The sequence below is a fragment of the Opisthocomus hoazin genome, chromosome 1 (assembly GCF_030867145.1).
Source record: "Opisthocomus hoazin isolate bOpiHoa1 chromosome 1, bOpiHoa1.hap1, whole genome shotgun sequence".
In the NCBI taxonomy this organism is placed as follows: domain Eukaryota; kingdom Metazoa; phylum Chordata; class Aves; order Opisthocomiformes; family Opisthocomidae; genus Opisthocomus; species Opisthocomus hoazin.
Genome location: NC_134414.1, coordinates 3439205 through 3454162, shown reverse-complemented (window position 1 = coordinate 3454162; position 14958 = coordinate 3439205). Strand labels below are relative to the sequence as shown.

The following is a 14958-nucleotide window of genomic DNA, read 5'->3' as shown; positions in this document are numbered from 1 at the left end:
GTCCATGTTGTAAAAGGGCAGAAAGCGAAGCTCTTCTGTCATTGTTTTTCTTTGTCAGACTGGACTCGCCTTCTCTCGCTTCCTCGCAGGTCTCTCCAGGCATGTCCAGGATAGTGTGGTTGGTATTACCATGACTGTCTAATTCTAATCATAATGGGTAATTTAATCACAGAATGTTCGCGGTTGGCAGGGCCCTCTGGGGATCCCCCAGCCCAACCCCCTGCCCAAGCAGGGTCACCCAGAGCAGGCTGCACAGCACCGCGGCCAGCCGGGGTTGGAATATCTGCAGAGAAGGAGACTCCACAGCCCCTCTGGGCAGCCTGTTCCAGTGCTCCATCACCCTCAGAGGGAACAAGTTCTTCCTCCTGTTCAGACTGAACTTCCTCGGCTTCAGTTTGTGCCCGTTGCCCCTTGTCCTGTCGCTGGGCACCACTGGAAAGAGTCTGGCCCCATCCTCCTGACCCCCACCCTGCAGATATTTAGAGGCATTTCTAAGGTCCCCTCTCAGCCTTCTCTTCTCCAGGCTGAACAAGCCCAGCTCCCTCAGCCTCTCCTCGTAGGAGAGATGCTCCAGTTTCCTCATCGTCTTTGGAGCCCTATTAATATTAAAGCTTCCATATTTTGTCCCATTGTTTTCTAGCCTCAGTATTAGTTGAGGGTGCTGAATACCTGTGAAGAACAAATAGTGTGTTTTGTACACTCTGAAGTTCATAGCTTTGACAGTGATGCAATCTTAGGAAAATACTGAATGAACGGATTTCAGTAATCGGCATCTCTTACCCACCCTGCTATGTAATGTACTGTGTGCTGCACAGGATTGACTTAAAAACATTCATAGGACTGTAGCATTTCCTATCTTAAGGTAAAAACTCAAATGAAGTCTTTGAGATGTGTATAATCCCTCAATTGGACAAGGAATGGCAGTAAATGCGATCTCTATACATGGAAATGGCGAACACTTATACTTTTTCATAAATGCAATGACTCTTTTCAGAATGAAGTGGGTTTTGGGTCAGAAGAGTTGCTTGCTACTGTTCTATTTAGCCAAACTTTTTCCTTGTCAGGTGCCTGCTCATTTTAGTCGTGTGTTTCAGTGATAAAGGCATGGGGTAACAACATTTTTAAGAATGCTCTGACCTGTCTGGTGTTCATGTCCCTTTTGTTGGTACAGAGAGCCCTCCTGTGCAGATCGGGAGCTCCCCACGTAGGAAACGCCGAGATCGCCCTTGCACCTTTGTCCAGATTCCTGCCGTGATTGCACAGTTCTTGGGCTTTTTTCTGGGCATCGGCTGACAGTTGCCGTCAGGGTGCTGGGCTGGCCGGCCCTTTGCTGGGAGCTGCTGTGGCCTCTTTCAGGTGACCGCAGAGCGGCCGACAAGCGAGTCCCCGCTGCCGTACACACTGTGCCAACATCAGCATGTCACCGCAGGGAGCTTTCGGTTGCAATGAGCTGTGCAAGGGTAGGTGAAGTGGTGTAACTGTCACCTAATGATGGTACCAGAAAGGGAGAATGGCTATGGTATGAACCATAAGACTGTCAATATTTGAATATTTCTTTTTTTATCTTCAGAAAGGTATATCCAGTGGCTTCTTTGGAGAATTCTTTCTGTAGTGGCTGTGTCGCGTACTGTGTGTAAAATGCATTCTCTCTGAACTTGGAAGTAATTGGAAAAGTTTTGTTTTTAATTCTCTGTATTTTACTGACATATGAGACCCTCCTAAATAAAGTTGAAAATCTAAGTTTGTAGAGTAGTGAAAGTGGCTTTTACAGTGATGCATGTGACACCTTCAGGACGAGCACTTTTTTTTTAACCCCTTTATATCCAGTGTATGTGCTGAGCAGGGAAAGTGCCAGAAACAGCTGGGGTTTTCTCGGAGAGAAATACCCATCTTTGTTTGACAGCTTGTGATAAACGGGGGCTTTGACTCTCTTGTGCCTGCCTCAGTGACGATTCATGTAACTTGAAAAGATTTATATTTGGGTTTACAGTGTCAGCTTTATTTTACTGTGCCTGTTTACAGACCTTTCCTGCGGATGGGGAGGAAGGAAATACTGCTTTGAAGTTAGGATTTTTGTCTGTCTTCCAACAGCACAGATCAAGAATTAACATTTTCCAAGGCTGCCTGCCTTGGAAAAACCTGTTCTGAAGTCTGTGCTCCTCACTTCCAGGCTGCCTGTAGCTGGAAAGCGTGTTCATGACTAGGCAAACACATCGGCAGCAAGAGTTCTGGAATCTTTTATAAATAAGGATGATGCAGAAAGGAGAATGATAGAAATAAGAGTTACAATGAAGGCTGATTTGTGTAGACAGGCATTTTATAGGATAGGAAGAACTTGTTGCACTGCAGAACTAGGAATCACTGAAAAACAACGAGCATATAGTTCAAATCCTAATTTCAAGAACTAAATGAAGACCTTAATCTTCTTTTGCAGAACCAAAAAACGAAAGAACAGATTGAAAGCTTGTTACAGAACGGAAAGCATAAAGAATTACGGGATCGTCTCTGCTGCAGGCTGACCTTCGGGACTGCCGGGCTTCGCTCTGCCATGGGAGCAGGCTTTTGCTACATCAATGATCTGACGGTGATCCAGTCAACACAGGTAAGCTGAGCAGTTGTACAGGAGAGGACTGAATGGGTTCACAGTAAATGTTTGGATCGTACAGTAAACCACTGAAATACAAGTGGAGGGTGAAACACAGAAGGCTTTCAACAGTAGAGTGATAGCATGAAATGTTCAGTGTTGGAAGAAAATAAAGGAGCTTGAACAGGTTTAACTGGGCATCCTAGGAGGCAGAATATAGTTGCTTCCACTGAAATTTGGCAGGTAGTTAAAGTCTTATTATATACTTACAACTATTATGATCATAGACCTATAATATACCTTATATATATAATATCTTATACTATATATAGTGCTCTAAAGTTGGTAGTCATTAGCTTTCATAAAAACTTTCAGAATTTGTCAAAAACTAAACAAAAAAAGCCAAAGAAAACCCAAAAAGCAAACCCACTCCCAACCAAACAATACTTTTCTTCCATTTTTATCCAAAATTGTGAAGAATTGGACAAAATAGCAGGTTTTACTAAGAAAATGAACAGGAAGTAAGATGAAAAAGCACATGTAGGCTGACTGTGAAGAACATCTGTATTGTAAATTGTTTTAACTTCTGGGGAATCCTGCCAGTAGTGCTGGTTATGTTACCTACAACTGGATTGAATAGTTTGAGAAAGTGCTGTGGTTGAGTGCACTGGCACTGCTGTAGGTCTGGGCATTTTTTTTAAGTAGATGCAAGAAAATAATTTGAGATACGAGCCTAAACACTCGAACTGCAAATCTTACATTACATACTGTATTGGAGAGGTCCATGATTCATGGTTTATCTAGGATTTAATATTTGTGTATTTGGGTTAGAGGTATCATTACAGAATTATTTGCTAAGAAATTACTGTAAAGAGATGTTGATCTTTTTGAGTTCTTCGAAGTTTGGAGTAGAGTGTTTTGGGATGGACTTCTTGATCTGACTGTAGACAGGAGATGTTGAAACTCAGACGCAGCTGTTGACTGCGATTCTGATAATTGTGTGTTAGAGCTGTTGGAAGGGGTCTAATTGGATGCGTGTGCGTGCGGGGTGAATTTTGGGCCAGGGAAGCTTTAGTCCTAATTTCCTGCTCCTCTGCCAGAGATCAGGCTCCGCTTGGTGGTGGTGCTGGATGCGTGTTTAGAAGGACACAAGAGCTGGTACGTGGAGTTGAGGAGCTGGGTAGAGGCTGCCGTGGAGTCGTGGAGGGTATCAGTGCTGTGGTGGGGAGGAGTGGTGGCAAAGGCTCCTCACTTCTGACACATCTTGTGGTTGAACCATGTTTTAGGTTCTTTAGACTAGCTGTTTAAGTTGGTTAACAACCAGAAATACAATTTTCTGGACTTGTTTCTTCAATATCTTTTACCTTTCTTTTTTCCTCTGATTTTGGCCTTGCGTGCCAGAAGAGGGCTGGAAGATGATCAGACTCTTCTGCGTTTCCCTCCCTGCTTCTCTTTCAAGCAATGTTAAGGAGTTGTATGTGTGTTCATTGTCCAAATAAATCAATTTATTGAGTAATAAAAGGCTTAATCATCTCTGCTTTGCTTTGAAGTGCTGTTTTTTTCAAGGGCAGATGTTACAATCTTTCTTAAAGAACTTCGTCCCCTGTTGTCTCATTTCTTTCCCCACCTTCTTGATAAACACCTTGAGGAGGAACAGTTGATGTTGATTTAGTTTTTGATCGAAGTGCTCCATGCTCCTTTTCTAGGTTGATGTCTCATTGTGGATTTGTTCTTAAATTTGCTTATTGTACAGTACCAGGGTGCCTTTCAGCTGGTGTGTTCCTCTATGAATTGTCCCCCAAAACAGTAGATTAAATACCTAATCTTCACAACTAAACCTGGTAAGAAATTAATTCAGAGTACATTTGAAATTGATCTGATATTACTGAGACTTGAGCATGTGAAAGAAGAGTCTGAACTTGAACATTGATTTATCTAGGGTTGTAGTCCTGTTAAACTACTGTTCCTGTCTTTGATGCTCATTCTTGCGCATACTTTATTATGGTAAATATGAAGCAAAAAGCAGTTGGATTTTTAATCTGCAGAATATAGCTTTCTCTCACCCCGGTGAAGATAGTGGGAGGCAAAGAAAGAGAAGTGTTGAGTCCTTCTGAAAACAGATAGCATGAGTCAGAAAATGGATGTTTCGTATTTCCTTTCCTTATGAAAATACAAAATACAAATGGGTTTGGACTGCGTATATCAAATATACTACCAAGTAACAAGCGATAGGATGAGAGCCAGTGGCCTCAAGATATGTTAGGGGAGGTTCAGACTGGATATTGGGAAAAATTTCTTTCCTGCAAGAGTGGTCAGGCATTGGCCCAGGCTGCCCAGGGCAGTGGTGGAGTCCCCATCCCTGGAGGGGTTCAAAAACCGTGTGGATGTGGCCCTTGGGGACATGGTTGAGCAGGCATGGTGGGGTTGGATGGATGGCTGGACTTCATGATCTCAGAGGTCTTTTCCAACCTTAATGATTCCGTGATTTACAAAGGGTTGATAAAATCTCTGATTTAATACTGTGTACTTAACTGCAGAGACGACCATTTTATAATGTTTTAATGCTCTGATAGACGTCTCTCAGTCGACATGACTGAAAGAACTTGTTTTCTTTTGGCTCAGGGCGAAGTGGTGTGCTTAAAACTTAGAACAGCGGCGACTTTATTACGCAGTTTGACATACTGCTGGTGTCTGACTTGTACAACTGGAGCCCAGGCTCTTGCGGTGAAACCAAATTCCAGTAGCTGTTTGTACAGGCTTTGAAAATAATAGAAGTAGCATGTTGGAGCTTATTGATAGAGCTTGAAACCTGGTCTTATATCTGACCCATTTTTTCTGTTTAGTTTTGTCTGGGGTCTAACAGAAAGTTTTCTTTGAGTTTCTAACCTCTGAAGTGGACACATCTTAGAAAGATGCTTCCTTTAATTCTAGCCTTACTAGTGTAAGTATGTCAAACTCATCTGCTACAAATACTGTCATGGCATGAACAAAACTTACTGATGTACTGATCCAGTGGGAATGAGCTGAAGAGATTAAAAAAAAAATAGTTTAAAAACTAGTAGTTTGTTGCCAGTGGTGGAATTGTTGAGAGTAGTAAAGCTGCTTCAAACAAGTCCAGTTTTCTTTGAAGCAGAGTAAACATTTTGGAAATGCAGAGGAAGTTGGTAACAGTTGCTTTACTTTTTGGCCTTTGCAGCCTGTTGAATTTGGAGTTGCTCACGCTCCCGGTGCGTGAGAGTTGCATGCTGCCGTTGTGTTTCCCGTCTCGTGAAAGCGTGACTGAGCGCTGACTGATACGCATGCTTGGCAGAAAGTGAAAAGTTTCGTTTTGGTCAGCAGGGAATGTGTTTGCAAGTTCAGTTTCATGGGCGTTACTGGTTTCTGAGAGTAACAAACTGGGTTGTATTCATTTGCTCCCTCTGTGGCGCTTCTATTTTTAGCTGTTTGTTAAATCTGTGTATCAAGTTAGAAAAAGAAGTCTCTGTGAAGTCGATTAATACTTGTTTCTGAAGTAAACTGCATCAGATTTAATCTCTTTGAGTACTCTTGTTTCAGAAGATAAGGACATTAACAGTTTCGCTCAACCTGATCTGAAAATGGGCAACGCTGTGTCTCTGTGCTTCTCCTTACCTGCTGCAGGGATGAATGGCCATTCAGAAAAGTAGACTTCAGTGTAATTAAAATATTTCCTTCAATTAAAATAAAGCTTAGTGAAGTTGCGTGCTTAAGCGCATGCTGTGTTCTTCAGATCCAGAAGGGTACAGAATATCCAGAAGTTGCTTTTGATGCTTCTGAAGATTGTAGCTATGGAACCTAGGCATGAAGCCTAGATTTATTTCCCTGCTCAAGTACTACTTCTGTCCCATTGAACCAGTTGTTTTTGTTAATAGGCAAGTTAACCCATCACTGACCTCCACAATGACAACACCTCGAATGTTTCCAGGCATGGGGCATCTAACACCAGTTGTCATTGCATCATTGCTAGGAGATTCCTGTTGCTATACAAGCAAAGCTAAAGATAATAGTTGAAAGATTTAAATACTGGACTTCATAAAGCTGTTACTAACTCTCTTGATTTCACAGAATGTTAGGGGTTGGAAGGGACCTCTGTGGGTCATCTAGTCCAACCCCTCTGCTGAAGCAGGGTCACCCAGAGCAGGCTGCACAGGACCTTGTCCAGGTGGGGCTGGAATATCTCCAGAGAAGGAGACTCCACAGCTCCTCTGGGCAGCCTGGGCCAGGGCTCCATCACCCTCAAACTTCCTCTGCTTCAGTTTGTGCCCGTTGCCCCTTGTCCTGTCGCTGGGCACCACTGAAAAGAGTCTGGCCCCGTCCTCCTGACACCCACCCTGAAGATATTTATCGGCATTTCTAAGGTCCCCTCTCAGCCTTCTCTTCTCCAGGCTGAACAAGCCCAGCTCCCTCAGCCTCTCCTCATAGCAGAGATGCTCCAGTCCCCTCCTCATCCTCGTAGCCCTGCACTGGACTCTCTCCAGTAGCTCCTCATCTTTCTTGAACTGGGGAGCCCAGCACTGGACACAGCACTGCAGATGGGGCCTCACCAGGGCAGAGCAGAGGGAAAGGAGAACCTCCCTCGACCTTCTGGCTACACTCCTCCTAATGCATCCCAGGATGCTACTGCCCTTCTTGGCAACCAGGGCATGCTGCTGGCTCATGGTCACCTTGTCCCCCAGCACTCCCAGGTCCCTGTCCACAGAGCTGCTCTCCATCAGGTTAGCCCCCATTCTTGATACCATCCCTTCCCCCACTGCTGTTTTGAAGTTGATTGTAAGGGACTGGACACATCAGAGGATTATTTCAAACACAGCAGTAGGAGCAGACCAGATTCATCCCTGAATTTTATGTAGGGAAATCGCCTGAACTGTGCAGTGGTATAAATATTTGTCATACTTCAGTGCACCTAAAGAGAATTTTGTTTTAGATCCACTGAGGCAGTTACATGTTTGTATGCTGACACTCCCAAATAATTTATTCATTATCACTGAATATGTAATGGCAAGGTGTTGACTTCCATAGCTTCAATTTAGAAGCAGTAGCTATCCCAGGAGAAAATAGTTGGGGACACCATCAAACCCTGAGTCTTGCATAAAGGAGGTAAGAATTCTGTAACTTGAGAAACTTATTAAAGAAATGCCGTATCTGAAGAGGTGTTGGAGTTACTGACTGCTCTCTGAGAAAGGGAGGGTGACACCTGGAAGAAAGTCGGTGTGAACTCGAGTAGAGGGGTCAGATAGTTGAGAGACTCTGCATTCACTTCCGCTCAGTGTCATTTTTTTAATTTATTTTTGTTTCCTGCAGCTTTAATAAAGGCATTTGGCTAGTAAACACACCCAGTAGGGCTGGACTGATTTCAGCTATGGGATATTTGGCTAAGCTTAAGGTATCTTGTTCTCCTACTGCATATCGCATTGTCCTAATCTTAAGCAAACCTTCTCCATGGCAAAAGGTAAAGACATTCCTATTTTTATTCATATGAAATCACTGATCTCTGTCAGAGTAGCTCATTTAAGGGGGTGTCCTAGGAAAAATCTCGCCTCCCCCTTGAGGAGAGTGTTACTTAAATTTTAGTGGTGCCCAGTAGCTGCCAAAAATGCTCAGGCAGAAATAGCTGGGATGAGGTGCTGAGGAGAAAGTACAGAAGATCAAACCTACGAAAAAAATCAATATAGGCCTTTACTTTGCAACAAAAATAAATTGGTTCTTCTGTGTTTGAGGGATGGAGGGAATGGAAAGCTGGGAGCTGTTTAAGGGTGTGGGCACTAGAGCCAAAAAGCCAATGCAGCTATGATGGTTGTCACTGGGAAGTAGGGGGTGAGGAAGAAATTTGATGTGCAGAATCCTAGAGGTGCAAGGGTTGTCAGAACATTCCAGGGACGCCTCTGCTGTCGAGGGAGAGCTCCTCGGTGGCTGGTGTGAAACAGGTGCTGTGTAACACTTCTACATTTGTAAAGAGTGCTTTGTGATTCTGTAATGTATCGACTTTCTTATGTGGACGGGAGTGTTAGTTCTTCTGTCTGAACTTACCTTGATTCGTGCTGCTTCTGACAAAGTTTATATGCCCCTGTTTTCTCCTTCTAACTAGTACCAGCCTGTCCAATAGGGTCCTGCTTCTTCTGTAAACCTTTTTTTCCTCCTTGTGCAGTTTCTTGATGTTTGAGGAACTAGTGCAGGTAAAACTCTTCAGTGTCTTCTGATCTCAAGATACTACTAGCCTAAATAAGGATCTATTGATAAGGAATCTTATTTTTGTCTTACTGATAAGGAATCTTACTGTAAGTCAGCTGTACCTGACTTGAGTTGTTCATCCCTTTAAATGTTAGTCAGTGTGTTCAAGTCAAACTTGAACAAGCTTTTCCCATTCCTCTGTCTCGTATTGCTTTACAACTGTGAATGAAAGTTCTTGAGGAGTCATCAGGGCGGTGTGAACATGTTTGTGCTCAGTGTGGAGGTGACTTCAGCTGGTGATCACGCCATGGCACAGCTTCCACTTCCGTCAGTATTCAGAGATTTTATTTACTTTAGTGTTTTTTTCTCTCTCTGTGAATCCTTCTATGGAAACACTACATCTGTGGCTGAAATGGTTCTTCAAGGAGATGCCAATGTCCATTTGTTCATGTTTGAAGCATGTTCTTTGGTGGATAGGGCAAGAACTGTTAAAAAAAATAGAGCCCAACTGAATTTCATGGGCAGGAGTCAGGCTAGCTTTCCAGTTGAGAGATTGCTTGTTGGTGACAGTGAGTCAGATCCAGTTAAGCACATTGCAAAGAATTGCACTTAATATTGGAGTAAAAGATCTGCTTAGTACAAAACACCCACACCCCTTCTATCAAGAGGAAGCTTGTGCCCTTGTAAGAGGTAGACTTTTAGCATAAGCTTGGCTATTGTAAGTTCACAGTGATGTGTTTGTGTTGGAGAAGGCTGCTTTCTGATGGTAGTGAACGGTAGCCTGTGGAAAATGCTGTGAATAACTGCGCTTCTGCCTTTTTGTCTAAAACTGCTGATCCATCCTGGGTTGTTTCTGGGATGGATCTCCAGAGAGATTCTGTCTGGGAAGTGGATGGACGTGAAGGCCCTAGGGAAGGGGAGGCTGCAACATGATGTGATGCACTCTTTCAAAGAGCACCCGTCTCCTCCTGTTTTGAAAAGAAGGGGTGGCTGGCTGAGAGGCTGTGTGCTTTGCTCCTGTGTATGTTTTCTCCTCATCCCCAATGAGTTTTAAGAATTTCCTCACGTCAGCTGCTCCCCTTTCTTCTCCCGGCATGGGGACATCTTGCCATTGCAAATGCTCTGACATCTTGCCATTGCAAATGTTCTGCCTTGATGTACAGAAGACAGCTTGTATTTGTGCTATTGTATCTGTGTAATGTATAAATGGAGGACTTTAATCTGTCCACCTGGAGGAGGTCACTAATGAACTTGAACAGGCGGGTAAGGATGAAACATGCTTTTAATTCAAATTTAGAACTAATACTTCGGAAGCAGCGCTGAAAAGGTGTCTGACTGGTACTGTGAACACCAGGATAAAGACTAGCCCTGACTAGCACTAGCCTGATACTGCTTGAGTGGACGGGCTTCCAAAAAACCAGATTTTCCTCAGCTGGATCTTTAAGAAGATGGTTTGAATATGTTAAAGCACATTGCCATTGAAAACAAGCGTTTGCTGCTTGAGGATTTTGCTGGCTCCAGCTTTCTGTTTATGCTGTTTGGTCACTTACTGTTGGATTGCTTTTATTTCCCACAAGTGTTTCTCTGTTTGCTTTCTTTCTTTGCTTGAACGCTTTGGGGGAGAATGAATATGCTGCTTTTGTGAAGATCATTATTGATGTTTTTGCTGAGCTGGATTTTGCCTGCTGACATTATATATCCTATGTGATTATAATTTTAATGTTTCTATTTGTGTGTGCTGCACTAGAGCTAATTCTTCCCTACTTTTTTTTTTCCTTTTTCTTTCCAGGGGATCTACAAGTATCTTGAGAGGTGTTTTTCAGACTTTAAGCAGAGAGGCTTTGTTGTTGGATATGACACACGAGGTCAGGTGACCAGCAACTGCAGCAGTAAGAAGTATGAGTATTGATTACATTTGCAAGACTAGACCTTAAATTGTGGCTTTAAATGCATTCCATTCTATCAGAATATTTTTTGTCATGAGCTGTGCACGCTCTTTCCCCTCCCTTAGCCTGTTTAAATAGTAATGAAGAGAGGCATGGACTAAAGCCTTTATGATACCAATTGCCAGCAAATGTGGAATCTAAGGCTAGTCGCTTCACCAAAGAGTTTACAGTCTAAATGCACAAGAACATTAGGCAGACATTGAGAAGTTGATATGTCCGGAGAGAAATTTGAATGTGAAGGTAAATTCAGAATACTAACATGTAGCTTGAAATCACTAAACGTTAATGCACTGTTAACCCTGTCATTCTTTTGTGCTCCACATCTAATACGAAGCATGCTTAGGGGAGAAGAGTTCTACCTGTAGGCTACCCAGTATTGTGGTACGCTTATGCTAGTCTGCGATCTCAGGGTGTTTCCACATTGGGAATTCTTCCCCATGAGGGTGGTGAAACCTCCAGAGAAGCTGTGGCTGCCCCCTCCCTGGCAGTGCTCAAGGCCAGGTTGGATGGAGCTCTGAGCAACCTGGTCTGGTGGAAGATGTCCCTGCTGATGGCAGGGGGGTTGGAACCAGATGATCTTTAAGGTCCCTTCCAACCCAAACCATTCTATGATTCTATGAATATTTTACCTTGAATGCTTAAAATGGAAACTTCCAGTGATGCCAAATTGTGCTTTTTTGCAAGGAAAGGGGAGAGAGGATCTGTAAAAGGACTGCTTTCTAAATTCTATAAGGAATCCTAATCCCTTGTCAGTCGGGGAGCAAAACACATGTTGTAATGGCGTGCTTTACAAAAAAGCCAACCCAGTAGCTAATTATTATTTGGTGAAGGAGTAGTTAATTGTTGTAGTTAATGTAGTTATTGTAGTTAATTGTTGTAACTAATGTAGTTAATTTTTCTTTTTTTTTCACTTTTTGTCATCGTTGAATATTCTGTGGATGTAAAAGTTCTTGGTATGATAGAGCACAGAATCTAGTGACTTCGGAGAGTTTCTCTGTTCCCCTGAGGTCTGCCTCTCCACACCTTCCTGTCTGGTCCTCAGATACCTGTGGCACGTTATCCACCAGGCTTTGGCGTAATGGTTTTAAATTCATCTGTTACACTGTGTTTGCAAGGCTATTAACCAAATTTTCTGGGTTATGCGCAGCTTAATGTGGAAGGGTAAGAAAACCATTCCTTTTCAGCCACACAAAGCTTGGAATTCAGACTTGATGGCAGCGCAGTCGTCGTGTTTGACATGTCAAAGGAGCAAATCCATTCTCAACTACGTGTTTCTTTTGTCCCCTTGGGATGATGCACAGTTACAGTAGTACTAAAATCAAATTGAACCTCCTTAAAATAGTGTTTTCGATTGGATCAGCGTGCTTTTCCAGCACTGTGTGAGCAGGAGCACCCCTTTCTTTGCATCGGTTCCAGTGCTGAGGGAGATGGCAGACCCTTCGGCTGTGTCCCATAATGAATTTGACAAACTGTTGTGATACAGAAGCAAAACTTCAGTAACTTCAACTACAAGCTGAGCTCCCAAACTCTTTTAAGTGGATTCAGGTTACATTTGATAGGAGCTACAGTGAAATTCTGAGTAACTGCAAGTTAGACTACAGGGAGGTAAGGAAGCAAGCATTAATGCTGGTCTATAAAAGCAAGTGAGCAAAGCAAACTTAAACTCATCTCATAAATGAGGAGATCATAAATCTCTCATCTCTTTTGACTCTGAGACTTCCCATTAACTGCTGAGCTGTACCTGACTTGAAAAGAACAGTTTCATATCAAACAGTTACCTGAAAGAGAGTGAATTTCCCTGCTGCTTAAGAGGATAAGTTTGTTATAAAGACAAGGTTTAAAACAGTGACGGGTGCTGTTACCATTTGTAAACTTTCTAGAATAAGAGTGTGCTTGATTTGCAGATGTGTATTTTAGGAATAGGTATTGAGAGAGCTTGGGTTGTTCAGCCTGGAGAAGAGAAGGCACCAGGGAGACCATATTGCGGCCTTCCAGGACCTGAAGAGTGCTTGTAAGAGAGACGGCGACAAACTTCTTAGCAGAGCCTGTTGTGATAGGACAAGGGAAATGGTTTTGAACTAAAAGAGGGGAGATTTAGACTGGATATAAGGAAGAAATTATTTATGCTGAGGGTGGTGAGGCCCTGGCCCAGGTTGCCCAGAGAGGTGGTCGATGCCCCATCAGGTTGGACGGGGCTCTGAGCAACCTGATCAGCTGGAAGATGTCCCTGCTCATGGCAGGGCAGGTGGAACTAGGTGATCTGTAAGGTCCCTTCCAACCTAAACCATTCTGTTATATTGACTGAAGCTGCTGAACGAGGCTGGCAAACAAGCTTTGCTGTGTAGGGTACTGAATCCTTTTCCAAACCTGCTGTGCCAGACGTCTGGCACTTTAAACTTTCTGGGAGATTGGTTCTGTCCTTGAATGAAGGACAAGCGTCACACCAGTAGGTTCTGTATCTTTGTTTTTGATATCACTGGTTTGTTTACTTGGTTATTGACTGAAGTGCCTTGTGCTCTTCAAACCACAAATAAAAGTGTTATCTCAGATTCTACAGCCTGAAAACTGAATTGCATTGACTGCAAACTGTAGGATACCACTCTTGGTGTAAGCCAAAAAACAGTAGAGAGATTTAAGAAACAAGTGAAATGAAGGTTACAGTAATGCCGTATGACTGTTGGATTGTCACGGGGAGTTGGGTTGACTGAGTGTTTTCTTTTTCATGTTGGTAGACTTGCAAAGCTCACCGCAGCAGTCCTCCTGGCGAAAGACGTACCTGTATACTTCTTTTCCACCTATGTCCCTACACCGTTTGTGGTGAGTCGCCTTCTCTTTTATATTGTTGAACCATGCAGCTAAGGGAGTATTTGAAAGTTTACTAAAAATGTGAACTAGCAATTTTCTTCTCAAATTCCAGCTTTTAAACAGAAAAATAGAGGCAGCTTGGTACACTTGGCTCTTCAAGGAGGCCGTAACAAGACTGTCGCTGAATTTTCTGTGTGCAGATAGTCAACATAATTACATTTTACCCTAGGCTGCTATGCAAGGGCAGTAATTACTGCAGTCCAGGCTTTGCTTTATTAGTTAGCAGTGAAGCCTTCTGCTGTTCTTTTATTCTGTGCTTAAAACACCTGAGTGTCATAAGGGCCAAGGATGATATATGTGTGTGAATATATATACATATATAGGGACTGTATGTTTTTAGACGTAAGACTTACACTTAGAATGGAAGAAATGGAGGACTGCCTCTACTTTTAATATCTCAAAAAACAGAGCTTTCCATTCTAGTCACGGAAGCTTTTTCTTGTAGAGTTTTAAATCCTTGGTTTCGATTCTGTAAGCTTTTCTAGTGTGCTGTGTATGCTGTGGATCTGGTTTTGAGGGGAGGACTGAAAGGATTGGATGCTCACTAGCTGGAAATAACTCGTAATTTGTTTTTCAGCAAGCCTTTTGGTGAATTCCTTCATTCTGTTTCAACATTTTTCTCTTTCTCAAATACTAGTGTAGTCTGAGTGTAGACTTTCTTTAGCTGGCCAGTTAACAATTGTGTTTGCGTAGTTGGTGAATAGAATAATGCAACAGAATAGAACAAGCTTTCTCTCTGTTACTGGCTACAGGAAGCAGAGTGGTGAGCATTCCTGTGCACAGTTTCCAAATAAATTGGTGAAACATTAAGAGCCACTTCTCCTGTAGCATCCCATTGTATATCCGTCCTAATAATGTGATAGTTTTGTGCCAGCTGCAGAACTCTTGGGTAAATGGACATTTCTGGGTTTCCTTTGTAGCCCTATGCCGTTCAGCAGCTCAAAGCTGTGGCTGGTGTGATGATCACAGCGTCCCACAACCGGAAGGAGGACAACGGATACAAAGTAAGGCTTGAACTTGAAGTTCGTAGGATGTCACAGCCATCTGCGTTCCAGTATTACCTACGTGCCTTTGGCATTTGATGGCTGCTGGAGCGCGTGTGTGTGTACATTAGAAGGAGAAATGATTTCAAGTAATTAATCCTTCTGTAGCCTGAATTACACACAATTCTGTGACTAGAGCTTAAGACCACGCTGCTCCTGTATCTTGAGCGCAGGCCTGTTGTGACATTCCATAGAGTCTGATCGGCAGCTGAAGAAACGCTTATGCAATTTATTATGTGTTCACTTCTTAGACTTAAAGAATTTAAAACTGAGCTAGAACTTCGCTGAATTAGTCCACACAGTAGGTAACTGTACTGAAAGTGGTGATGGTTTG

At 42.9% G+C, this 14958-nt stretch overlaps 1 protein-coding gene across 1 annotated transcript in view; it reads left to right on the top strand.

The window, feature by feature from the left end:
- The window catches only part of PGM2L1 (phosphoglucomutase 2 like 1), a 50237-nt gene that overhangs the window by 15164 nt on the left and 20115 nt on the right, over positions 1 to 14958 (top strand). The window contains exons 2-5 of the mRNA XM_075414695.1: positions 2435 to 2602; positions 10560 to 10666; positions 13449 to 13533; positions 14502 to 14585. Of these exons, the coding sequence (XP_075270810.1) occupies positions 2435 to 2602; positions 10560 to 10666; positions 13449 to 13533; positions 14502 to 14585 (444 nt within the window). The remainder of the gene's footprint in view (positions 1 to 2434; positions 2603 to 10559; positions 10667 to 13448; positions 13534 to 14501; positions 14586 to 14958) is intronic.